At 38.2% G+C, this 26,923-nt stretch overlaps 1 protein-coding gene across 1 annotated transcript in view; it reads right to left on the bottom strand.

Annotated features, from left to right (window-relative positions):
* LOC139728861 (zinc finger MIZ domain-containing protein 1-like) overlaps positions 1–26,923 on the bottom strand; it is a gene marked incomplete at its 3' end in the record, with an annotated part of 313,304 nt that overhangs the window by 214,059 nt on the left and 72,322 nt on the right. The window contains exons 3-6 of the mRNA XM_071639801.1: positions 20,413–20,535; positions 10,947–11,039; positions 9,807–9,920; positions 1,735–1,840 (exon numbers count right to left, since the gene is read on the bottom strand). Of these exons, the coding sequence (XP_071495902.1) occupies positions 1,735–1,840; positions 9,807–9,920; positions 10,947–11,015 (289 nt within the window). The remainder of the gene's footprint in view (positions 1–1,734; positions 1,841–9,806; positions 9,921–10,946; positions 11,040–20,412; positions 20,536–26,923) is intronic.

Raw genomic sequence — 26,923 nt, 5'->3', positions numbered from 1 at the left:
TTCAGGGAGACTCCTGCAGAATGAGGGAGACTTGGCAGCTCTGCATATCACATCGCATCATCTGCCAAGCTCCAAATGAACTCTTCACAGCTCCCGAGCTGACATGATTCCGAGAATCAATGACAGACAGATGCTCAGGTACAGCAGGTCACCGACAGCTTCCTGTTCCATCTTTGCCAGTGACAAAAACAGCAAAATTCTATTAAGCCCACATTTATCCACTTTATCCAACTCTCACAGAGAGATGAAAAATCTGCCTTTGATCGTCGACTCATTCCTGGCTCACAGAAAGAAAAAAGAAGAAGGTGTTGACTGAAATAAAATCACCTTAAACTACAGGGCATGCACCTATAAAGCAAGTCATCATGGACAATCCAGAGAGGTACTGGGCATATCTTCACTAATGTCATTTAGCATCTGGAAAAAAAAATCATTTTTTTCTGCTTGATTTAGTCCTACTGACATAACTGGAAAATGGTGACAATCATAAAAAGTATGCTCATTAGCCTCTACAAGAGCTTGAATTTTGATTTTGTAGTTGATACCGAAATGTTTACATACTGCAATGGATGGCTCACTCAAAACTAACAGATAAGCTTTCATGGCATATATTTGTGACTTTCATATAGCAGGATATTCCATTCACATCATTTTAGACAAAAATCAATTTTATTAACTTCATTCTCTGACAAACACCAGGTATAAAGTAAAGTTACATTCTAGCAGGTTTTGTATGTAAAGGGGGAGGGATGGTTTGACAGCATGCATATCATGCTTCTAACTCTAGAGGGCAGCCTCCATAATTGTGTATGGGGGTGGGGAGGGGAACTGGTAGAGCAAGATATTTTACTTGCCAACGGTATTGAGTGCTGATTAAACAAGCACTGCGTGTCCAATCTAATATCCATAGCTGTAAAATCAATCACGGGTTAAATTCAGACCAAAGTGAGAGCGAGAGACAGGGCGAGTACGGACGCGGTCAAGATGTTGGTCAGTGGTCAAGTCGTCCCACTGCGAGATGCCATTATGGCTAATTTCCTCCTCCATGAGGATGGACTCTACTCTTTGAGTGTTTCCCGTTGCGACGTCAGGCACAGGTTCAAATGTAAGCAATCATAGCTTCTTTTTTTTCTCTCTCTCTTCTCGCTCATGAAGAGTCAGAAATGACTCGGCATACACTCGTAAGAGTGGTGACGTTCACACTCCTATTTCTGATGACTTTGTTGAATCTTACTGTCACAAAGATCAGAAAGATCAATTCAAACCTCAGTTCACACTGAACACATACACAAAAGCATAATTATATATTTTCTTATTAGCTCCTTTAAAGATAAAGAAGCACTATAAGCAAACTCTGTGACCTGCAAATTGAAGTCTGCCATCTTCTAATCGTCTATGTTCTTATTAGTTCCTTTAAAGATGAAGAAACACTACTAGCAAACTCTGTGACCTTATATGGGTGAATATTTCCCCCTCTAAATAAGTCAGGCTATGTGTTATCAGTTATATATTCATATGTCAGCCACATTACTCTCAAGTCATTCCAATTATCAAATGGTTGTTACCACAAAGAATGCATTCATACACAAACTATGAGCACCTAAACACAAACACACACACACATACATGCACATATACAAACTCTCACACATACACTTGATCTTTAAAACACATCAGTGGGAACACACCATACTCATGAGGCATTAGAAACATGCAGCCATGCCAGTCACTAACCTGAAGACTGCTTGGTGAATTTGTCTCGGTGTGCAGCGCATACAGCCAAAAGTCTGTAGCCCAAGTCTAGGTCAAACCCACCCTGTGGTGCGACTTTGCTCACAACCTAAAAGAGGGCATAAAATCATACATATCATGAAAAGACATGACAATAATTATGGAAAAGGGCTTGGAAGGAAGAATAGGTGTTTTGCAAGCCCCGAATTCCATTTGGATAAACGATAAATATCATAATGTTCACTCAAATTCTTATCTTTACACTGCCTTTGTGTTTAAAATGTTGAGAAAAAAAAATATTTACTAGGTAGAATTTCCCATTAGTTTTCTTCAGGTGCTATCAGAACAAATATTTATTTTAAATTGTTTTTTTTATTTTAGATTTGAGATGAATACTTCCTTCAACACCATATACGAAGGTTGCTATCTATGTACTTCATTATATATCTGGGTAAAGGAGATTTTGCGGTATGAGGAGACAAGAAATTTTGCCGTATCAACACAGTCGATTGAGACTTACATTGTTTTGCTGTTGCAATAGCTTGGCTAGGTTCATGTGGTAAAGCATCAAATGTTTTGATTTATGCTCCCTAAATTACTGAAATCAATTTGCATTCAATGATCTTGCAGATACTGCTGGTCCTTCTGAGGCAAGATATGAAATATCAAGCAACAACACAAAAAGAGCTGTACATATATGCAAAACTTAATCTTGACTTATTGGAAATGTAGATACACTGTTTTGCCATCTTACAGCCGTGCACTCCCCATGTGCTTCTGGTTTGGTTCTGTTCTGTGTAATCCAGGTACGAAGCTTGGAAATGACATTGTATGAGATGAAGAAATTGGCTGAATAGAGATAAACCTGATCCCCCCTCATCCCCATTGTGTCACCATGGCCTTTCTGTTGGACTGATGCAACATTGCTACACCCGAGTGGGCTTTCTAAGTTTACAAATAGGTCAAGTCTGGGTGGATTACTGAATGTTGATGAGAAAGTTTGGCAAGTCAAGTGTAGTGACTGGGAACACAAAGGCCGAAATCCAAGGCACTGCAAGATTTTTCATTTCATGACTCTACATAACAATGACTTGTTACAGATTTTATCCATTATATTTGTGACCCGCTACAACAAAAGGATCCAAAAGTCCGGGAGGTCGATTTTCTGAAAATGACATGACATTATTTCTTAACTTTTCCACTTTAAATTTATATATAACATGACTCATAAAAGTATTCGGTTGCGGAAATATCAATGATTTTATGAGAGTACATCAAGTGGTCTAGGAAATCAGCATTTCCAGAAATTTGCCTTTCAAGTTGTCCTTCCAACGCAATCGTGATCAAGGGTAAGACAGTTTTTACCTCTTGACAATAGAAGGTATGCTCTTAGCAACCTCATTCAATGTTCGTTCAATGTTTATTCAAGCTTAGTGCCAGCAGTCTATGCACGACCAATCAGTAACCAGGATGTCATGCACTGACCAATAAGATCACTCCCTCATTGCTAGGGGCAGAGTCTATCTGCAGCGCTAAATCCAAATCTTCGGACACATTTCTGTTCTGCTGGAAGTTGCAAAATCATGGCCCACAAAAATGCTAATTTCTTGTCTTTCCTTTGATTATCTACCTTCGAAATTTCAGCAGATGATAGACAAAACATCAGACTACAAAATTATGTCAAAAACAGAAATTCGAAGGTCTTCCGACTGATTTTGATGACCTGACTTCAAACTTGATTTTCTCGGCTCAGCCGTCAGTGACTTTCGGATCCATTTGTCGTGGCGGGTCACATTTGCCTGAGAGGACCAACATACTGATAGTCCGGTATATTTGTCTGAGGTATATCTTAGCCATATTTGGCCCAATGTCTGCTGTCTGACAATCATGATAACAAAAAAAAGAAACACACAAAAAAAAACCACTAATCAACCAATGCTGATCAACTTGGATGTCTACTTGATCTACTCAGTTTGATGAAAAAGAAAAATATTGACTTTAACCTGTTGAGGACGAGTCCCTAGTATACTCTGGCAGGTGTCTATGGGAAATGTGTGTTGCAGCAAAATCAGTCCGTCCTCAACGGGTTAATAGCCCCTGACATCTTATTACCTATTTGCCAAGTTATATGCCAACCTTGTGCAGTAAAAGCAAAATTTTGGGGATTTTTTTTCCCCGATTGGCCAGGTAAGATGAATGTTGGGTGCTTTCAGTTTTACAGCATCAAAGATATGAATTGATATTACAAAGAGCAAGCAAAAATTTACTTTATGAATTAGTTTTATTTTGGGTGAAACATGCAAATATTTCCACTTTTACAGTATGTGTGTGGTAAATTGGTAGAACTTATACCCTTCTAGAAGGGGAAATCCGGGACTGATATAAGTTTACCTTAACTCTTAATGTGCCAAGCCTAAAACCCCTAACGTGCCAGAGGTTTTTACTTAATGCCAGAATGTTTCGAAACTGGACTGACAATGTAATTTAAAACTGCCATATCTTTGAAACTATCGACTGTTTTGAATTGAGTTCTACACAACAAATATCAAGAAATGATTGTTCTTTCGTGCCATGTAGTCAGTTTTCCGTAATATCTATCTGAACATGAAATATTGCAGAAATGATTAATATCATCAAAAAATTATTACAATTTTTTTGTGTGGTGTGAAAAGAAAGAGTCAGTTGTGGTTTTTCTTCAATAGAACGCTCCCTTGACGCTGTGAGAAAGTTTTAGAGCTACATCTCCCCTTTCAAATGATAGCAAAATTGTCTTCTAGAATTGTATGATTCCAAAGATACAAGCGGTTTATTTTGTCTTAGCAATTTCTCTTTCTGCCTCAGTAATTCATTCCCAAATCTGAGTCCTTTAGTCCCAGATCCTGAATTCAAAAGTAATTGCCCCGGGCCCTGGAAAGTGTCTTTCGTTCACTCGAGAAGGAAGCACCCTCTAATCCTTCTTTTGTCTATGTGGACTGCGGGCGGGCGTACTCTATTGAAATCGGCAGGCCTTTGTCAGCGAGGGATTTGTGCGCACGCAATTCCTTGGTAACGGCGGAGATGATCCGAGTACTGATTGAGTACAATACACACTAGCGGTTGCTAGTGGCAGCTTGAAGGATGAACATAACTCCTGATCGAAAGCGAAGATGCTGCCGTGATCTGACTGATAAAAGTGCACACGCCTTCGGATTTCATTTTTCTAACGCCGTATCCAATCAAGAATGTTGATCCGATCAACCTATCGCCAGCCATTGTCCTTCCGATCACAACATTACTAAAATATTATAACAAAGTTAATTCACGATAGTATACCACTTACGTGTTTATTGCCAATCCAGAGAAATCAAAGTAAAGTGGGTTTGGCTAGAAAACCATTTCAATCTCAGCACCACGAGGTCAGTCGCTCGGAGCAGCACACCACGTGCTTGCATGACCAGCGCTGGTGTTTGAAGCCACGTGCGTGCAACTGAAAAAGCTCACCATTCATTTCATGATTCGGTAAAATAGCACTACGTTGGGCGGAGCCCTCTCATTCTCGAAACGATCATCTCACTTTGGAATAGTAAAGTTCAATAGCGCTGTACTTGTGAACTATGCGGCCAGAGTTGTGAAGTAATTGAATATTGCAAACGAATAAATTCAGTCAGATTTGAAATTTTCAAAAGCCAGATGAGAACAGCGAAAATAACAATGAATTGTGACAAGACACTGAAACATGACACAGATAAACATTAAAAGGAAAGGCAGCTTGCACATATCATGATGAAGGGGCGAACAATGCAATTACATTCAACAACATTATTACCGTAAAGAATAACACTTAGAGAGAATCAAAAGTCCCCTGATAGTAGGCCTGATCTGCACAGCAAAATTGGTGTCAAGAAGACAAAACTGTAGGTGGTGATATAACCTACACATAAACGACAAGTATAAAATCAAGTTTTACATTGCTGGTATGTTTTTTCAATGTTTGCTGTCTTTGATTGTCTTTAGTCTCATTCGCTATGAAACATTTGATTATCTGAATAATACACATGACATTATTCAACGGCACATTCCATACTTTCACATGGCGTTGGAAATCTCTAGCGCCTGCCAATATAGGTTTCATACCGAGCGATTTGTAACAATCAGAATCATTTTGATCGTTCATGGAAATTATAACATCACTCTACCGCTGAAGTTCCTTCATTGGTTTATAATAGCCGATGGATGTTAGTTCCGTACTTGAATTCAAGCCTATCATTTATAACTTCATTGCGCTGTGACACAGTTTTCATGAAGCAGCATCATCCGATATTTTTTTTTTTGTGATCTCCAACACTGATTTACTCCAAGGACTGAACAGCGGGATATGAATTTGAAGTTTTCAAAATCTGCATGCTAACAAATAGTTTGACGTTACTTTGCATCCTCTCTCTCTCTCTCTCTCTCTCTCTCTCTCATCTAAAGTTCTACGTAGTAATAATTTTGAAGGATTTGCTTGAGTTTGAACATTTTCGTCTTCACCTGCAACTCGGGGAAAATAACATGTTTCTATGATAAGAGGTAGGAATAAGACGATAAGCAAAGCTCAACAAATAACATAAATAGGCCTACGTAAATATACTTTAATTCTGTGTCTCACTGAGCAATGAATGTTTGGAAACCTCTCAAATTTTAGGTTTCGAGCTTCCTAAACAGTTGAAATCAAAATCAAACAAGAAAACCCATTTGCGAATTTGATATCAGCTGTCTACGAATTACTGATCGAATTCTGATCTACTTTATTGAGTCTGTGCTGTAGGGATTGTGTCTGCATCATCGCTTAGCGATAAACGATACTGCTTCGGGTTTTTTTTTTGTCATCATGAAATGATAAATAATTATTAATAATTTTGCGTGGTTGAGTAAACAATTTCTATGATACACCAATCGACTGTCTATGGTTCTTTTTTGTTTGTTTTGTTTTTTGTTTTTTGCCAAAAGAAATAAAATATATATTCTTGACGTTCGCAACGATTTTGGTCGCTAATTCGAGAGTACGTAGTTAGAGATATTTGCTGTTCCCATAGCCAAGATTATTTACACGCTATTTATAGCCAGAAAGCTACAAGAACCAAAACATCCTCCAAAATACTGCAGCACAATGACAAATTATACGGATACAGAGACACGCACAATACGTGAAAACTAGTTTTCTTCAAAATGTATAGGAAAAAGAAGAAGGAACATAATAAGAGAGAAGGCACGCCGAAAGAGGTACAGTGTGAAGACCAATTGAAGAGAAACCCTAAAAGAAAAAAAATGCAACGATGGACGCAAGCACAAAACAAAAACTAGTACATGGAAAACAACATAGTTTGACTGCTTTTCACGTGCACATCGTCACATACAGAGAATCAGGCGCTATAATAATGTACTTTCATATCCATGGAGTAAAATCAGTACAGCCAGATTGCGTCAAAATTACAGAGAATACTAGTTAGGTTTATTTCCAGTCATTTTCGTAAGTTTGAGAAAAAAAAAATCGGTTTTGGGTCAAAACCAGTGTTGATTAGTATTTGTACTATTTTGCATGTCGTCGCTCAAAACAACAGCTCTATTCGCGCTTTGCGAACACTGCCTACAATTTTGAAACTGAACTAAGCAAAATAATGTTCATCTTTCACGCTCTATATTTTGTCTGAAATTCCAAAATACTAGATTTCTACTTTGAATTTCATTTCGCTTCGAACTAGGAGAAGATGATCACGCCAAAACAAACTAGGAACTTCGTGTGGTACCAAGCGGCATAGTTTACAGGTCGTACTTTCCGTTCACTGCACACGTGCATAGACAAGAACAAAAGCGTCTTCTTCTTTTGTATGCTAGCGTGGGGATGATGAGTGAAGTTCACCAAAACAAAAGGATGAAAGACTTGACCGACGAACGAAAGCTTACCGTATTAGAGGGACAAAATCAAAGCAGCTTCCCGCTGGACAGCATCCAAGCGGAACAATACAAGTGGAACCGCATAGACAATACATGCAGATTCATTAGCATACACACGCGAGGTTTACCAATGAGACTTTTGACCTATACACATCTCGAAGAGCTTGCGCTCGCTGCGGATTTTCCCGACGCGAAAAAAATACATCTAGCCGAAAAATCACGTATTTACTCAATATTTTCCAATATAAGCATACTCATATTTTTGGTGGAAGCGATGGCTATGCTATTCAGCTACCAGTACATATCATTGTCAGTTTCTTGGTGTAACAAATTATGGTACCACAAGAACTTAAATGATCAATGTTTTTCGCGCTCTTCTTTGTCGCCGATCGGCGACCATGGCACGTCAGGACTAAGGTCGCCGTTCGGCGACCATGGCACGTTAAGAGTTAAAAGAAAGAGTAAAATCTGAGAAGCACAACAGTGAAGTTTGATCAAAATGGGATGAAAATTAAGAAAGTTATGAAATTGTGAATTTTTGCTCATTTTCACAAAACAGTTCTGAAACAGTCAATATGAATATGCAAATGTTGAATTAATGATGTCATCCTGTCACAATTTGCCACATAGTACGTACATGAAATCATGAAATTTCTAGATTTTTCATCAAACGCAAATTATTCCCCAGTCTCAAATCCTGATATATCTGACTGATCACTGTTTTGAAAGCAGTCGGTCAGGAATAACATTTGTTTTGATTTCAATGGCGGAAAATGTGAATTTTCATCATTTTTTTTTTAACACCATCAATGGAAAATTGTGAGGAGATGACATTATCAGCTAACTCATTTGCATATTCGTATCAACTGTACGGGAACTGTTTTGCAATTATGAGCATAACTTCACAATGTCGTAACGCCCCTGATTTTCATCTGATTTTGATCAAATTTTTACTGTTGTGCTTGTGAGATTTTACTCTTTCTTATCAGACTAACGTATAATTGGCTTGAAATTCCCATTTAAAGGGGATGGCTAGTAACTGATCAGTGGGAATCAGTGGGAATGCTGGGGGATGATTGTTCCAATCCTTGTGGGATTCATTTAAGAGTACATTATATATCTATTGTTGTGTGAAAATTATTTGCTTCAGAATTGTTTCATATTCAAGTAATGTGCAGTTTAATGTTTCCAGGTTAGCATGCCTGTACAGTGACGGGGATATATAATGTACTCTTAAATGAATCCCACAAGGATTGGAACAATCATCCCCAGCATTCCCACTGATTCCCACTGATCAGTTACTAGCCATCCCTTTTAAGTTATTGCACAACAGTGAGAACCAAAATATGACTAGCCTATACACTGACTCTTTCTTTTCATTTTGCCTACAGTCCCATCATTAGTGCACTTATTATAGCCTCAATGTCAAATCACACATACAATATTTCGCAAAAATGTCTGTGACCTCATTCACAAAAAATATCTAGTAGGCAAAAATAACTGCTTTTACAGTATGCCACATCAATGCTCACTGTGTGATGAAACAGCATCAAGTACTCTTACAATATGGCAAGAACAGCAATTTTATGAATTTAACTACAAAGTTTGACATCCCCTTAAGAAAAAAAAGAAGAAGAAAAAAAAAAAAAACTTCACCAGAGGTTACCAAAAAAGGAATGTCTCATAAATGAAACATATTTGTAAATTTGGTATTTAACATCTTCATTAGATTTCACTTAAACTCCTTATAAGCATTTTTCAACCACTATTTTATTACAAACTCAAACAAACTTATATACACATGAATCATTAAAAATATGATAAAGTGCAGTCCATAAGACCAGCTTAAAAACAAGAAGAAATCTGTTTATAAATTAACATGTAAAATGATGTCATGATCTTACCGAAAAATACCAGAAAGGAAACTGAGACACAGAGCACTACCACCTTTAGCAATGACTTTATCGTACATTGTAGCCTCTGAAAACTGAACATGGCATCAAAAAGCATACATACAAATGATGGAAATGAAAGAAAAATGATATGAAGTAAATGAAGTGTGAGAAAGACTTCTAGAAATAATATCACTATGACTGGACAGAAAAATACTGTGTGCGTGGGCATGTGTGTCTAAATGTTTTAGATTTCATGGTGAGACTTACCGTCAGACAGCTTATGAGGGCGCTCTCAAATTGTCGCTGGAAGGCTCGGACGTCTGTACACCACTCGAGCAGCTCGCGGGCTGCAGTCTGGAAACTGCTCTGATTGGACAGTTGCTGCAAGAGAACGGTTGGGCAATATTTCACTATATTCTACATTGGTTTTGACATACTCAAATGTCATCTTTTGATCAATTGCTGTCCACTAAGCCCCCTCACAAACAATCCCAAATATCAATACACAGTATCTTAGTTAGGTTGTCTTCGTGGTCTAGCAGTCAATTTCTTTGTCTAGATTGTAGCCTCCTTAATTGTGAAACATTCTCTTTTGATCCTTTGAATCCCTAGAGCAAACTTTATTGAATACAGTGTAAATGGAAAGTCTGTTGAAACATACACTCTTCTCCAAAGCTGCAAGTACTTTTTTTCCCCTTTAGAGAGACAATTTCTTTACATCAAGAACTAAATTGCTAATATTCTTCATTAAATTCATGAATTTCATTATTGTTTTCAAATGTAGAACTACTTAATCAAGCCATCATAAAATCTAATCAGAAGTTATATCCTCACAAAATCATTTGGAAAGATCTTTAAGGATTTTCAATATCCATAATCACCAGGAAATAAATCTAATATCTCACACATTTCTATTATTCTCATATTCAATGAAGTTCAGTTCAGTTTTATGTAATCATGAATAATTATGCAGTTTAAATTCAATTATAATTTCTTAATTGGCTAATCCTGCATGTGCTATAAAGAAGAAACAATTCAACAACCTTTTAAGTATCTGCTCTTTTCCTTGATTTGCGAGTTGATAGAGCATATAAAATTATTCAGACCTAATAATTTCTAAATGAAGATGCTGCTAAATATCCTGTCTCAGCTATTCAAAAATATTTTATTTCAAGTTAACAAATCACATATTAACTGTGAGAAATCTGCCTTTATTGACACTAGTTGTCAAAGTCAAATCTATTCATTTACTGTCTCAAATATGTATGATACGTATTAGATAGCACAAATGCTTTTCATGCCAATGTAAATGGCAGCATCGGGAAAATCAAATGATGTTGTGATGGCGGAACATCATGGCATATGAGTGAAGAGAGGTACTGTAGCAATTAAAAATTGGCGGCTCACCTCTTGAATGCAGGCTAGCCGCTCAATGGTTTGCTGAATGTGTCGCTCCATGGACACGTCCCCGGCCATCCTCTCCGCTTGGTCCTTTCATAACTGCAGGGGAGAAACGATCGGTGGCGAACAATTAATACCGCCAGGGACCGGCAACTAAGCAGACACCCAAAGATAACGATGTATTTTGTAGATTGGAAGGGTTCTAGAATGCTGGTTCCCTGGGTAGTGCTGGATTTTCCCCAAGAGCCCATCTCACACTCTCTGTCTGTCTGTCTGTCTGTCTTGTTGTCTGTCTTTCTGTCTACCTCTCAATCTCTTTCTCTTTCTCTCCATCTCCATCTCTCACTCTTTTCTTCTTTCACTCTCTCCCCCTACATTCATTTAAGTGTCTTTCATTCTCCCTCTTTTTTTTCTCCTCCTACATTCATTCAACTCTCTTGACTTGAAGCAAAAGCCACAAAACCGTGAAGACGTGTAAAGTATGTTTCCGCAATGGATTCTGGAGTGGCAAATCAGATGCGAAGCGATGGCAAAATTGCAAAAAAATGTGGTTTCAGCATTTATGGGAATGAAGACTCAGATTCTGTCACTGGCCTGTGAACAGGCACTGAGGATGCAAATACAGCCACTTAGATTATCAACAGCTGACCCACAGGCCTCCGGCGGTCAAGCCACAAAACTGCAAAATTGTCCCAAGAGCTAATTGATGAGTGAAATATGCAAAATGTCTTGCAATTCTGAGAGACTTGTTCACTAAATTCAGCCCCTCTTCCTTTTTCCTTTATTTTGCTGTTTCTGAGTGTGCAAAATTTCAACCTCTTTCTCTTGACAAAGCAACTATCTAGCTTGACATTAGTGGATTTTTTTTTTGTTCACACACTCTCTCTTCATTTTTCCTTTATCACTGAATCAATCACCACAGGTATCCAGTTAAACTCCATCTCAAAGAGTTACAGGGTGTTCAGACGCATAAAAATTCATACTAGAACGGTATACACGTAGCTATACCAAAATGGTATAGCTATAGGATGAATTTATACGTCTGAACGCTGACTAACGAAACGACACAACGAAAAGACAGTCAGAGCATCCTTTCGAACTAGAACTCGATAACGAATCAGCATTCCATCATGTCCATTGTGCGTCTGAATGTATGGCGACCACAGAACGGTATAACTGGGTGGGGCTTAATGGGAGCACGCATGAAAGATGACCCCATAGCTGTTACTCATGACCATAACAGCATGCGCAGTGGGAAACTGCACATCTATACCACGTTTTCCAGAACAGTCGAGATTAGTGTCTGAATAGTCTGTCAGCTATACGATGATTCTTTATACGTCATTTCTTTATCGAGTTTTGGTATAAATTGGCTTACGTCCGAACAGGGGGTTATACAATACTGCAATGGTGTTTATAAAAGCCCACAAATACCTCTTAGAAGAAATTTAGTGCTCTCCCCCTTCACATCGTGCAACAACTCACACCTGTAACTGAGGGTTGAAATAAATCTTTTGGCAATGGGCTTGCCTTTCAGCAGTCCAAACAATCTAATAAATCCTGTTCTGATTATTAATGACTGAACATGCTCCCCCACTACATACATGAAACAGAGGAAGGTTCAGTTTTAAAAAAACAGCAACAGCACAAGAAAAAAAAATAGCGTAGCTAAATTGACTGAATATGTCTCCCACCTGAATGAAAAAGGAGGAAGAGGACAATCTTTCAAGAAAAAGAAAAAAAAAGAGAAGAAAAAGGAAAGACAAATAACAGAGAGTTTGTGACAAGATTTATAAACAATTTGATGGCAGCACTCAGGACATCTGACTCACACTCTTTTGGCCAAGTTCCGATTCAAAGCAGTGTTTTAATATTACTGTATACGCCATATATCTAGCAAGTCTAATGTTCCGCGAACGGGGACATATTTAGAGAGTGTTTAAATTTGTGACCTTAGAAGATGGTGACGAACTGAGAAACGTACACATGCACATCGCATTCATGTCAGGATCAGAGTAGATTTTTACTGCCCACTGTTAAATTCCCTAATGGCACCAGAATTGCAAGATTTGTGAAAACATAAACCTCACATAATATATGGAAAATACAATGCTCCAGCAGCCCACAGCGACATTTGATAATGTGGGCTGTGCACCACTGTATGTACCATATATTTTATGAGCATACCATGTCCTGATTCTGAAAGTTTATAAAATATTGTTATCGATTAAATTAAAAAAAAAGTTCTATCTCTTTCTAGAAAGCGAAGTTAATCAATTTTCCCCACTTAGAGAGAATATGCTTGTTAAATGCATTCTTCCTATGGGAGGGAAAATTTTGGCAGTTTGTCAACATTTCTTATATAGGTCAACTAGAGAAGGTTGCACAAGAAATAGAAATACTACAAAATATATTACATACACATGTGATATATATCAACAAAAGAGAGAGTGAAAGGTAAGGTTCAGCTGCCAGTGGGAGAGACTAAAAAATGGATAAATCAAAGTGTCTGTTTGATAAAAGCCAATGTATCTTGTGTCCTTAAATTTCCTTCTAGAAACAACTTCAATTGGGGGATCTAAAAAAAATACAAAGAAATGAGACGGGAAAAGGTTAATAGACATCTTTTAGAAAGTTTAGGGAATCATTGTGGTCATACTGGCATGTTAATAGTAACTGAATGTTGTTGGTTGACGATTTGTTGCCATGATGATAAAAAAAAGGAGAGACATAATGAATATCAAGCTTAACGGAGTAATCTGTTGTGATAACACTCACACAACCACGATTTATCTATTAGTCATTAGTCTCTAGTCGCACAAGATCATGATGTACGAGAACAAGGCTGATATCAATTAACCCTAACATGGAATCCCCTGATACAACGTTCATATAAAAGTTGTATTATTTGTGGTTTACATCAAGTATGCATGGACCACTCTGAGCAAGTGCATTTACCATCTAGGTCCGTGATTTGCAGACTTTCTGAGGCTTGTTTGTGGCACATGTGATCATAATACATGGTTCACTCACCATTACTGGGATTCACACTAATGAGAAAAAATCTTGACATTTGCATCGCGATCAAAATCTGAAGATTTTTTGCCTGTGTGGACATAAACATCCCACTAAATAGTGCGATCAACACTGCGATCTAAATCCCAAGAAATTTTGCCGTCATTTCGGGATTACAGTCATAATTTGACAAATAGCATGATAATTCAAACCAGATTGTGTATGAATGCTGGAGCAGAAATATCTCGACATTTTTTATCCCATCACTCAAAACACACATGATTCAACAGCCATGAAGACAAGGGCAAGCGTCACCATTTTAGTAAATTTCAGTTTGGTCAACAAAGCATGGGCGCAAAATAAAAAAAAAAAAAATATCGATATTTTGATTGTAATCCTGATCCCACTATTTTGTCTGTGTGAATGCTACTGTTGACATACTGATATTCCTTGCAGCTGGTAGTGCACAATAATCTGTGTTAAAATTATGCCGTGTCTTCTACTTTTATATTTCATATGTACAAACCCATTATTTGCCAAAGGCTATATATTCCCTCATACCTGGCCTGATATGTGTCTGTTTATTACCTCCGCCGAGGGGGGAGGTTATGTTTTCGTTTGGTTTGGTTTGTTTGTTAGTTAGTTAGTTCGTTCGTTCGTTCGTTTGTCCGTGTGCAAAATAACTCAAAAAGAAGTTAACGGATTGAGATGAAACTTGCAGGAAAGGTTTAGAATGACACAAGTAACAAACGATTAACTTTTGGTAGTGATCCGAGAATTTTGGGGGAATTTATGAAGGATTTTTGATATTTTGGCAGGTAGGGTCAATGAACTTGGGAGTTCAGGCTGCACGTATTTGAGGTTTGCATGCGCGCACTAAAGCGTGCGCTCTAGTTTCTGCTAGGGCGAGGCGCGCGGTGCAGCTGAGGGTTTATGACGTAACAAAGGCTTCTACTTCAGTATATTGGGAAATCGGGCGGCTTTCAGCACACAATGCAGTACGTATGGGTGGAAATCACTGATCTCTGTGGAAGAACAAGATCAGTGCGGGTGGAAATGGGCTGCATGCTTGGCGGAGGTCTGTGCTCTCAGAGTGCTTCTCTAGTTGTTGATGCTTTGATGTTCTACATCTGGAAAGTTCTACAATCTCTACTTCTGATGGTTTTGTCCCTATTTCACATGTTAGATATTTGCTTTCCTTTCTTGACATCAGCCTTTTAACACTCTGCGTACCATATTACCTGTCCGTAGGTACATTATGTGCGTGAAATTTGTACACTTTTGATTCATTGACACAGTTAGGGCTAATCACTGCATTGTAGGTACCTGACACCTAGCAATCATCTCAAGATTAATGAGATCTACTCCTAGCACATGATTGTTAACTGGAACAGCAAATTTATGTAATTCTATCAGCTTCTGTGGCGAGAAAACATAGTAATTCCCAGATTGATGCATTGTATCACAGTGCTCTAAATCTCATACAAACCAGGACACCAATAACATAAGAAGACATGAGCTAGCCTGAAATGGAATATATATGCACACATATATACAGAGATATCTATACGTATGCACTGTTCCTAGAGAAATACACACAAACATGAATATCTATTGTAATACACATACATCAGTATGCAGATACATAGATATGATACATACATACATACATACATGCATACAGACATACATACATATCATATAATGACTCTGGAATTTAATGTCATTCTGACATCATACCCATGTGCAGATTGTTTGTGATTCAATGGTTAAAAACAACTTGTCATTATCAAAAGTTATAATTCATAGTGCACAACATCACGATATCATGAAGATGGCAAAATAATTAAGTGTGCACAGGGAAATTACTCTGCTTTTTGTCTTATATTCTAATCTTTTTTTCTTCCTTCTCATTTTGAGCTCCACTACCATTTACATTCCTTTCTATTTAGAATTAAAAACGAAAAGAATAATGCAGCTGGATTTGCATTTCTGTGTCGAGTTGACATTTAGGGCTGAACATTTCTTTGCTGCATGTATATCAGGTACACCTGTAGAAGATATTTTCACAGAAAATTTGCAGGATTATTCATTCAGAGGGACGTGTCTCACATAATTGCCTATGGGTATCTTCTGCAACGGTATAGGAATGCTAATCTAAAATCAGAATCTATACTGCTAATATGAACCCCACCTGCTTCAATACAGAAAGCATTTGAAATAAATACAACAATGTGGGCTACAGTGGGCCAGAACATAAATCTAATAAATGTGAATACATCGGTAAGCCAGCCTATAAGTGAAAGGCAGCAGAACACTCTTTCTAACTATTCAAAGTCCCACACATTCTAGATTTTGTTTTTAAAGAATAATTTGTGGACACCAGAATAATAGGAGTCAGCACAATTAAAGACAGCCAATCCCTTTTGGATGCAAATTTTTGAAAAATTGGTGAGAACACTTAGGTATTGAAGAAAAGACTATTTGGAAACCTCCTGTAAATTTTGAACTCAAGAGGGTCTTTATTTGTTTAGTTAAATTGACCGTTAAGATTTGAATAATTTTTTCATACTATGAAAAAATTACAAATTTAAACTACGTCTAGTTTTACAAACCTGTGTGATGCACTTAGTTGCACATATAGTTCATGTTAGTGGTGTGTTGCTATTTGCCATCGATAACAAAGTAAGAGAAGCTAGTGAATTCTTCTTTTCTGACAGCTTTAACATGCATATCTTTTGTTCGAAGTATAGGCCCTAAGTATCATATTACAACTACAGGAGGATTTATGTACGCAGCTGTGCCTAGTACACAAAATATGTTATGGTGAGCATTTGGTGCATTATTTGAATTCGTTAACAGCTAACAACCTTCAAATATCACAGAAATGTTATAGCTTTACAATAGTCTTGTCATTCTGGTGGAATATATCATGTTCTGTGCTACTTGGGAAGGAATGCAAAAGGGAAGGCCCATCTTTAATATCTAGGTTAATCGTAGCCATTACAAATGAATTATACAAAGTTTACTTCAAAGGCATTTTCATGTCAGCCCGATAAAAATCCATGCTCGAGATATTTTTTGCGATCGCAAATTAGCGCGCTATTTCATTTCCTATTCACATCAGCCCGAAGAGAATTAGACCAAATTTTTTTCGAGCTAATTTGACAGCTGAGCATGCACAAACAGTGTCGGGTATACCAGTAGAGCGCGAACTTTCAAAAGAATTACCCACGTGATCGCCATCACACACGCTAGGCATGACGGGATGCATCGTGCAAATTTCTTAAGGCGATTTCACACTATCAAATAGCACGCTAGTTCGCAAATTATCCCGCTATTTCGGAAATTTCTCGAGTTGGACTCGAGAAATTTTCTCGCTCAGAGCAATAAAATTAGCACGCTACTGTAAAAGTGGTTTCTTTCGGGTACAGAAACTTTCGCGGTTTCCATCGGTGCCGACTTTTTCGCGTGTGTTTAAATTCGCGGTCGGTAATGATAGCGTTGTAACAAGCGACGAGTTCAAAACATTTTCGCGTGATGTTAAATTTGCGGTTCAACCTCAAAGCGCGAAAAGCGCAAAAATAAAACCACCGCGAAAGAAACCACTTTTACAGTAATTTGTATTCACATTATCAAATAGTGTGCTATTTCGTGATCGGGTTAATTTCCCAAGTCAGAAAATAGCGCGCTATTCAAAACATCACGCCTTTAATGGCATAGAATTCAACTGAATTTCATTTGAAAGAATATTTTCCAACAGTATAAAAGCATTGTTGGTATTTTTGTCATGTTCTTTGAAATAACTAATCACCTTCGAGGATTTTGAGTGAAAAAGGATTTACATTTTTTTGGAGAACATTTCACATTTGATAAGGAGTTAAAGTAATGATGTGCGTTTGACATTAGTTTTGATCTATAATTGTCAGGTAACATCTGTTCAAACCTGAACAATTTTGCAAATGAGAGCTTTCTTTGAGGTGGAAAAGTCTGCCTTTATACATAATTCTTATGGCATGACAACTGTGCCAAATGCGAATTGAGATTCTACATAAATATGTCACCTTTGTAAACTTTGGTGAGTTTATTTCATCTTTTAATTCTATTCAATTCAATTCCATTCAATTCAGTTAAATTCATTTCAATTCAATGTGATTCAATTTCACTTTATTTCCATCCCCCAAAGGATAATACAAATACAAAGTATACCTTTAATAAATCATATCTTAACAATTTGTAAGAAATACAAATCATGAATTTTAATATGAAATTTACGAATGAATTAATAGAAACAATGCAGCAATGGTGACAAAAAGTAATATCGTGGAATAATGGAAAACAGTGGTCAACTGAAAATTGGAGCCTATCACTTGAAAAATGATATGCCAATATCACATATTCTCAAATTTGTCCATTTCCATTCGGAGGATTTTATGACTGATATGTTACAGGTTGTTAAAAAAAATTATTATAGATAATACTTATCTTAAAGTATAGGAGACAAACAAACTGTAGAATGAGATAAATGTTGTGGCACAGATACTATTACCCTGTTGAAGATTAGTCCCAAAGACTAGTCCCAGAAGACTAGTACACTTGGGCAGGTGTCTACGGGAAATGCGTGTTATAGAAAAATTCATCCTCAAGGGGTTAATTGAGCCGTGTGTACCAGGACAATATGGTGACAAAAACAGCGATCATACACAAATACATTAAAGACTCTCCATAATAAATGTCAAAGTGATGCAATTGCACACTGTCACCAAGAGGTCCCTTTCCATCCCCATCAAGCCCACCTTGGTCCTTAACACTTTTCTCTGGCTGCTGATCATGTTAAAACTATACATGCAACAGAGTCGTGCCCATATTGACGAGCTCCTGCAGCCTTTCGACGATGGAGCGGAGGGGGTTAAGGCGGCCGACTCGAGTCAATATTGCCCTGGTATGTGCATTTTTCAAGACAAGTCTGGCATGCCCCTTCGTGCCTTGTTTGAGTCTCGCAAGACTGATGAGAAGGATGAAACGGTGAAATATTATCGCGAGTAACATGGAAGGTAATGTAAATTGCCGGGGTTGGCACCACATGGTTGCCAGTTTGGTTTCCTGTTGACTTTTTTTCCCTTTCCCTCTCCAACAGGAATCATCAGCGTTCAACCTCCAGTTACTGCTTGTTGTTTGTGACAGATTAAGTGATCTTCCCAGCTTTTGTTGTTTTGTCTTTTGTTTTAAGAGTACATTCCCACCCCTATTTTTATGCACACTGCAGCATCCACTCTGGAGTATATTCAGTCCAGCATCCCACAGGGGAGTGGGGCTCAGAATCATTTTGGGTTCCTTTATCTCGATATGCCTCCTCTCATGACAACCATCTTGCTTTGACTTATTGGAAAACCTCACATTGCATATTTATGCATATTCTGCTTTTTTCTTTGCTTTGTTTAACCTCATCTAGCACTCTAAATTCATCCTTGTGTGACCTAACATTTCGCATTCTTTGTGACATACTGATACGCTCAGTGCCGAGTGCCACTTTTCAGCTTTGTCCACATCAGCTTGGAGCAGTGTGTAATTATTTACTTGGCCTAATCTAAATATTCTGTCTCTCTCACAATGTTCATTCCCTCATCTCTCCAGCAGTGAATCCTTTCATTTTGCCAATTAAATCATCTCTGCAAAGCATCTTATATATTTGTAGTCTCCAGTCTATTGTACATTTTGCACACTGATGGAACCAGCAGCCGTTAACCCATTGAAGACCAGTCCTGAACATACTTGGCCAGGTGTGTATGGGAAGTGCATGCTATGGGAAAATTTGCTCCTCCTCAGTGTGTTCATTAACAATCAGGGAAATTTTAACAGTGAAAAAGTACACTTCTGCATGACTATGAAATGATTTTTACTTTTTTGTCTTCATTTGTCTGATCTAGAACGCCACTAAACATAGTCTGAATTTATATACAAAGCATATTAGCTAAGAATATAGGCTACCTAACTTTGTAATGCATTTTGTATGTACAGAAGGGATAAGCTGATAATACCTTCATCTAATGTAGGTGTCTGTATCACTACTGCTATGTCTGTCAGTCAGTTTCTCAATTTCCATCTCTCCTTCTCTTTCTCCCTCACTTCCTCTGTTTGTCTGTCTGTCTCTCATCCTATCTCTCCTCGTTCTCCGCTGTGTCATCCCAGTTGCTGAGGGCTTTAATGGTCTCGTCACTCACACCGAATCTGACGGTCATGATGCCGCGGCCATCCGTCACGTGAAACAAACATTCATTTCCCACCCTCCCACCTGGTCTTTCTAAAACAAGTTGATCAATTCCACGGTGTGGAGATCACGAGAATGAGACAGTGTGAGAGATAGACAGAGAGAGAGAAGAGGAGGAAAAAAAGAAATAAAGAAGGAAAAATCAAGACAAGAGAAGCGAAGGCAAGCGATTGCGCCTGGTAGTCCTACCTGCTTCCAATATTGAATTACGGTCCCCTCGGTCACGACAGGATAATTTTGAGACTAGCTCCCTCGGCAATTTGGCTACCCTCGACTCATTAACACCATAATATTCAGTCCAGGGAAGGGCTCCTGTTGGGATAAACACACACAAACTTCTTTGAAACATGCAGGCAATTTTGAGTACAAGTTTACAACAGCTACAGGTTGAAAACAACGCATCTAAACGGTTCAGCGTAGACAAGTTTTTGGTATTCAATTCCCGGCACTCTCTAGAAGATAAAATGCAACTGTAATGCAACTGCAAATAAAATCAACTGTAAAGTAATACAAACAAGCATTTTCCAGTTTTTGTTGTTGGATGACCTTAATGTATCCAATAGCCAACTAATCAAGACTTGTAGCGTGCCCTTTTATGTGCATGCACCTACATTTGTGTGGTGATAACAGCTTAAGGAGATGAAAGGGGGGGGGGGTGCCGAGAGGTACAAAGGGCAACTTGTAAGGTAAACACTGAGTCCAAAGTAAGTGTCAAGCTTCCCGCATTGTAATGATGCTAGTTATCACCTCCGTTTATAGTTGCACGAGGAATTACATTCAATTACAAAAGGCTTAAGGAGTGATAGATGGCTTAATTAGGGAGCCAGTGTATGCTTTTGTCCCATAGGCGGTGAAATATCAATAGCACACACTCAATGAATTGAGGTCCTTACACTAAACCTGAAAAAGTCTATCCCAACCAATGCAGTGACTGAATCATGTAATTACATTTCAATATATGTATCTTAGACTATAATTACACTATTCCGTTGTGCTATAGCTACAGCTTTTTATCACAGACCTCACCGTTTTCAGTTTCTGTAGTGGTATTTAAGATTCACTGTTTACTCAAACCTGTTGTTCTCAGTATGACCTATAAATGACACCACACATGATCTTTTAGTGTTATTCATTTACGGCAAATTATAAGGTGTTTTGATGAACAAGAGTAAATGTTATTTGATCATTAGCATTTTTTGTTTTCATTACATTATATGAACTGATACTAATTAACAAAATTATACGGCATTATGTTACAAATGCAAACATTTTTTTTTTTTCAGAGGTAAATCTAGGTTAAATAGCTGTAACGTGAGAGTCAAAACAATTATACCACGTTGACCTGTCAGGTAAGGCAGTCAGATAGAGGATAGTGGTCTAAGAATGGCAAGGAAGCATAAATGTTTGCCTCCACCATGAAGGTTTTGTTTTGGCTGGCACATTCATGTTTGTTTGTTTGTTTGACTGTTAGCAATACTACTAGAAAAGTAAGGAATAGATTTTGATGATTTTCCTTTTTTGTGTGTGTGATCAAAAAAGGTCCATTACGGCACAAGGAACCGTACCCCTCCCCCAACCCCCCCACCCCCCCCCCCCTGACAATTACCTCAGGTCAAATACTGGTTAATGATAAAGTTGGAGCAAAGATAAGGGTGAGGGTTAGGTCTAGGGGTAGGGTTTGGGCTAGGGTTAGGATTAGGTTCAGGATTAGGATTAGGGTTAGGGTCAGGAGAAGGGTCTGAGGTAATTGACAGGGGGTAATTGCCCTAGACCCAAAATGAACACATGATTAGTTAGTAGTTTTGTTTTGTATCATAATCTAATTTTATTTTTTCAAGGTGCATGCTCACTCTCTATGGTGTAAGTGACCCAACAGCCACTGTGGAGAGTTGTGCCCTCTGAGTGCAGTTAGTTTTGCAAGTGTATACAACAGTACTGGAATGCATGTACGAATGTTGTTTAAGACAAAGAGTATAACTACATCCAAAACATCTTGTTTGTCTCATCATTCACATACGAACACACACACACACACACAAACACCTATGAATATACATCAAATTTAAGATTTCTGATGGGCGACACAGTCTTGAGATGAACTGATTATTTTTTCTCTCTATCTTCATATGTTCTGGCTATCATGTTTCTACTGGAGAAAGCTAGCCTGTTCCATCGACAAGTGCGAAAGGAAGCAATTACCTGTCGATATGCCCATTACTGCAGGCTCCCGTTAGATGACGCTCTGCATGCCAGCCTTGCCCCTTTTTTTTTTATTTTACCTACTCAAGAGCGTTTTGCCGGTTGGATATTCCCTCCCCCCCCCCCCCAAATCGATGCCCCAATGTCACCGTAGCTCTCTCCAGTTCGCCTACAGAGCTGTAATGCCAAACAAGTGGCATTCCGCGTGGAGGAGAGAGCCACTCCAGAGTAGCTGAACATCTTTATTCCAAAAACTCTGGCTCGAGATGCCCGCTTCTGGGAATGCTAATTGCGCAGCGGGGGACTGGAGGATGCTATTACCGCGGTTTTCTGTGTGTCAAAATTTGAGGCAAGATGTGGTTATTGTGTTTGTCTGTTAATTTTGGTTTGTCTTTCATTTACTTTCTTGTCCGTGCTCTGGAAAACAGTGACTTTGGAGTAATCTGAATATAGCAGATGATTGTGAACACCTCAACAATGTACATGAGCAATCAAAAGATAATTGCCAGCATAAAGATTTCAGTATACTACCGCGCTTTCTTCCGTGTCCCTTTTACGGAGGCCATCATTTGACCTGATGTTCAACACTTTTACAGGAAATGAAATTGAATATTTGTGTAGTGTATTACTTCCTAATAAAAAAAGATGACAAGAATTAATATAGAGGCCATATAGCAGGTCATCTACAGCATACTGAAACTGCACTCAAGCAAACAATTACTGCAAGATCCATATGAAAAAGATAGAAAGTTCCTTGGGATTTGACAGTAATCTAGAACTTGGATAGCTATTTTCTCAGGATAATTGCTTGGAGATATATTATCCAAATTCAGTGGCAAATATAGAATTTGTGTACACATTCAAACAAAAATGCATACATACGTGTACATACATACATACATACATACATATATCTAGACATACATCAATGTTTGAATACAACACTATGATACATATACAGGAAAAAAAAACAACTACCAAGTTCTAAGTAGCTTATTTAACAGTAACGCTAAACAACATTTTACTTAAAAGACGTGAATCCTAAATAAACAAACAAAAGTACAAATACTTTTGGAAGACCCTGCATTCTGGAAGTAAATGTATCAGATTTCTATGTCATTAGTGCTGAATACTTATATTTTCCTCTTTTTTTAGGGGGAAGATAGGGAAGTATGATAGGGAAGTTTTAAATGAAAGATGAAAAAAAAAATTATAATATGGTGACCTCTCAGGAATCTGAGAGGTAGAATCTTGATTCTACCTTGAAATAGCTTGATATCTAATCTACTTTGTCACTCTTCTTAGTCTAAATAAGGGCCTTAGCTTCCTGTGAGACAAAATTCAAATTTGACAAATTGTCCCAGTGCCTGTCAAATGACACTTGACTAAAAGAGCCTTCTCAAGTAGTTAAAATGTCATGCGCTTCAAGCTCTTCTTCAAAACAGAGAAATCAGAGGAACACATGTGTTACGACTTCCCCCACTTTATTCATGATAGCATATAAACTAAGAAGTGTTGCATACCACAAGGACAAGTAAAAATTTTGACAAAACACTTGTTTTCCAACTCAAAACTTTTACAACTGAAATTCTGAGAGCAGCACTTATCTAGCATATCTACATTTGTGTTGGGCCTTTATTTCTTGTGTGTATGTGTATGTGTGTGAGTTTTTTTCTTTGAAGCAGTGCTGAGCCAGTTTCTTCCCAACAACTTTCCTTCCAAAATTATATTAATTCTGATCATCAGTATAACTAAAGTCATACTACTAATAAATGTCTCGTACATCAATTCATCATTGGGCATGGTAATAAGCAAAATATGATTCAGTGATTTCATGCACTGGATGTCTCTTTTATACCACAGCTAAGAAAAATATGCTCACAAGAGTTTATTACTTGGAGCCTTGAGATAGCAATCACTGTCCATTTACAGATGAATCAGAAAGCTAAAAAAGAACTTCTAATTGCCAGTAGGAAACAACACTTCCATTGCATAAAAAAAGATTGTTTTTCTTCTTTTTCCAAAAGTAAACATCATCTCAGCTTCCAGGCACAGAGATATGAAACTGCGCATGCATTTTATTGCTCCCCTGGAAATATTGCAATTAGAGTGCTGAAACAGGATTCATAAGGACTAAACTAGGGACACAAAACACTCTTCTTTTCTACAATCATGGTGGAAAAAAAAAGTTATTATGTAGAAAAATATCCTTATAGATACTGGGGACAAAATCAGATGACATGCACAAAAACAGATTTCATGTAACTCAATGCCACTGAAACACATCCTAAATCAAATTTTAGCCCTGAAGAAGAACTTCTTCTGTCCAGGTACAAAAAAAGACAATGAAATGTGTATGTGTTTCTTTCATACTTTTATGGGTAACACTGAAACATAATTTAGTCATCAGGTTACACATTGGTGTGCAATGAAGACAAACTATTTCAAGTCATGATACAGGAATTACCAGTACTTGAGGGTAGCTAGGTATGTAATTTTGAACAATCAAAGCACTATCCTGTTTAAGTTGCACACAGTTAGATGAAGAGGTTTGGAAAATTTGAAAAGTCTTTAAAAAGTGCCTTCGCTGAGGCCCTATAAGAAATATTGATATTTGTAGAAAAGAATGTCTGAAGTTTGGTATCTTAACTAGGCCTACATCTTGTCTCACTTACAAAACTATTACAATGGTTTAACAAAAATTCATTTCTTCTTCAATATTTTTGAAGCAATTTACTACAATGGTTTGAATTGATCTATTGAGTTTAAATGGCACATCTTATCTAGAGAGCAGCTTTCTCTAAGTTTCTGAGGTAGGTTTTTGGCAGTGAAGTGGAGAGAACTGGGAAGCAAACATTCTGATATATTCAACACTACCAGTTAGGTAATCAATATTATTTGAGTTTATCAGGCCTTCGGGATGACAGGCACACTCAATGCCTATGTCACAGGATCCTTCAAAGGTAGGGGCAATTTGGTGAATCACGTCTCACATCATTACATTTCCTAGACCATGTCCATGATGTTCTGTGGAAAGGAGGGAATAACAAACACATAGTGAGAAGTGGCTAAGCAGGTAAAAACAAAAACTGTTATGAGGCAGTGTGGCCTTGTAAACAGAATCACAGTATTCTGAGGGCTGAAAAATGGGTATGTTTGGTGGAAAAACAGCAATTTTACCTTTCTTGCAATACACAGGAGTAGTGACACGATTGGGGAAACACATAATATTCCATGAAAACTGCAGTATTTTTAGTTTTAAAAAGTATAAAATACTGCAAACAAACAACAGTTGGCATCTCTGACTCACACTTCCAGATCACCCCCCAAAACAAGTTTTTTTGGAGACATCCACATTCCAAACACAGGCAACAACTGGACCGGATCCCTACAATGTGCACCACTCTCAAGGACATGTTACTTGACCCTAATCTTGTCTGAGTGCTGACCGTTCATTTGTGTGTTGCAAATTCAGAATGCAGTCAAAGAAATTCCACCACACCAGCCAAAGAGATGAAAGACACATATGCTGACCAGCAATTGTGGAGCAGTTTGCCACCCGATCTTTGAGGAGGAACTTGGAGCCTTCTGTCATGAGGAGTCCAGCACAAAGAAGTGGGAAGAGCTGTGACAAAGTATCCCCAGCTTTGGCCATTTGGGGGGCAAAAACCATTGGTTACATGATTGGTTTGTAGCCAAGTCAAATAAGATGACATCCAACACCGGAGCCAAATGTGCCATGCTAGCAGAGTACAAGAAGTACCCCAACAAGAAGAACCTCCAGATTCTTAGGGCTGAAAGAAGCAAGGTTCAAAAGACAGTCAGGCACTGAGCCAGCATGTACTGAATCTGACTGAGCAAAGAAATTCAAACTGCTGCCGTAAACAGGAACATCTGAAGAATGTACATTGGCATCAAGAAAGCTTTGGGACCAGTCCTGAGGAAGAGAGCACCCCTTAAATCCTTCACTGTGGAAGCAACCATCAGCAGGCAGAGAGATGTTCAACCTTGCCCACCTCAAAGCCAAAACAAAAGTATAGTAGGCACTGATCAGAGACACGCCCTTTGTGGATGATACTGCTGCTACAACCCATATGCAGCAGAAGCTCCATCCCAAAAAGGATCGCTTCTCCCAGACCTGCAAGGTCTTTGGGCTGCCTGTTGGTCTAGAGAGCTATGAGGGAAAGGGTGTAGAGGCATTGTCATCCATCATGATTGATGACTACAAGCTGTAAGCTGTGAACCAGTTCACATAACTTCTAACGATCTGCAGCACACTCATCCTGGATGCAGCTCAACGAGAATAGAAAAGGTAGCAACAACACTCACTTGCCTCTCCACACAGGTGTGGAAGAACTCTAAACTCTCCTTAAAGACAAAGATGGCAGCGTACAATGCCTGCATCCTCAGCGCATTACTCTATGGGAGTAACATGTGGAAGATCTATACTAAGCAACAGAAGCTGTGAACCTGTTCACGTAACTTCTAACAATCTGCAGCA

Source organism: Diadema antillarum, unplaced genomic scaffold, assembly GCF_040938485.1.
Source record: "Diadema antillarum isolate AM-2024a unplaced genomic scaffold, OU_Dant_1.0 seq00000203_RagTag, whole genome shotgun sequence".
Lineage (NCBI taxonomy): Eukaryota > Metazoa > Echinodermata > Echinoidea > Diadematoida > Diadematidae > Diadema > Diadema antillarum.
The sequence above is the reverse complement of the archived record's forward strand: the minus strand, read 5'-3'. Positions and strand labels throughout refer to the sequence as shown.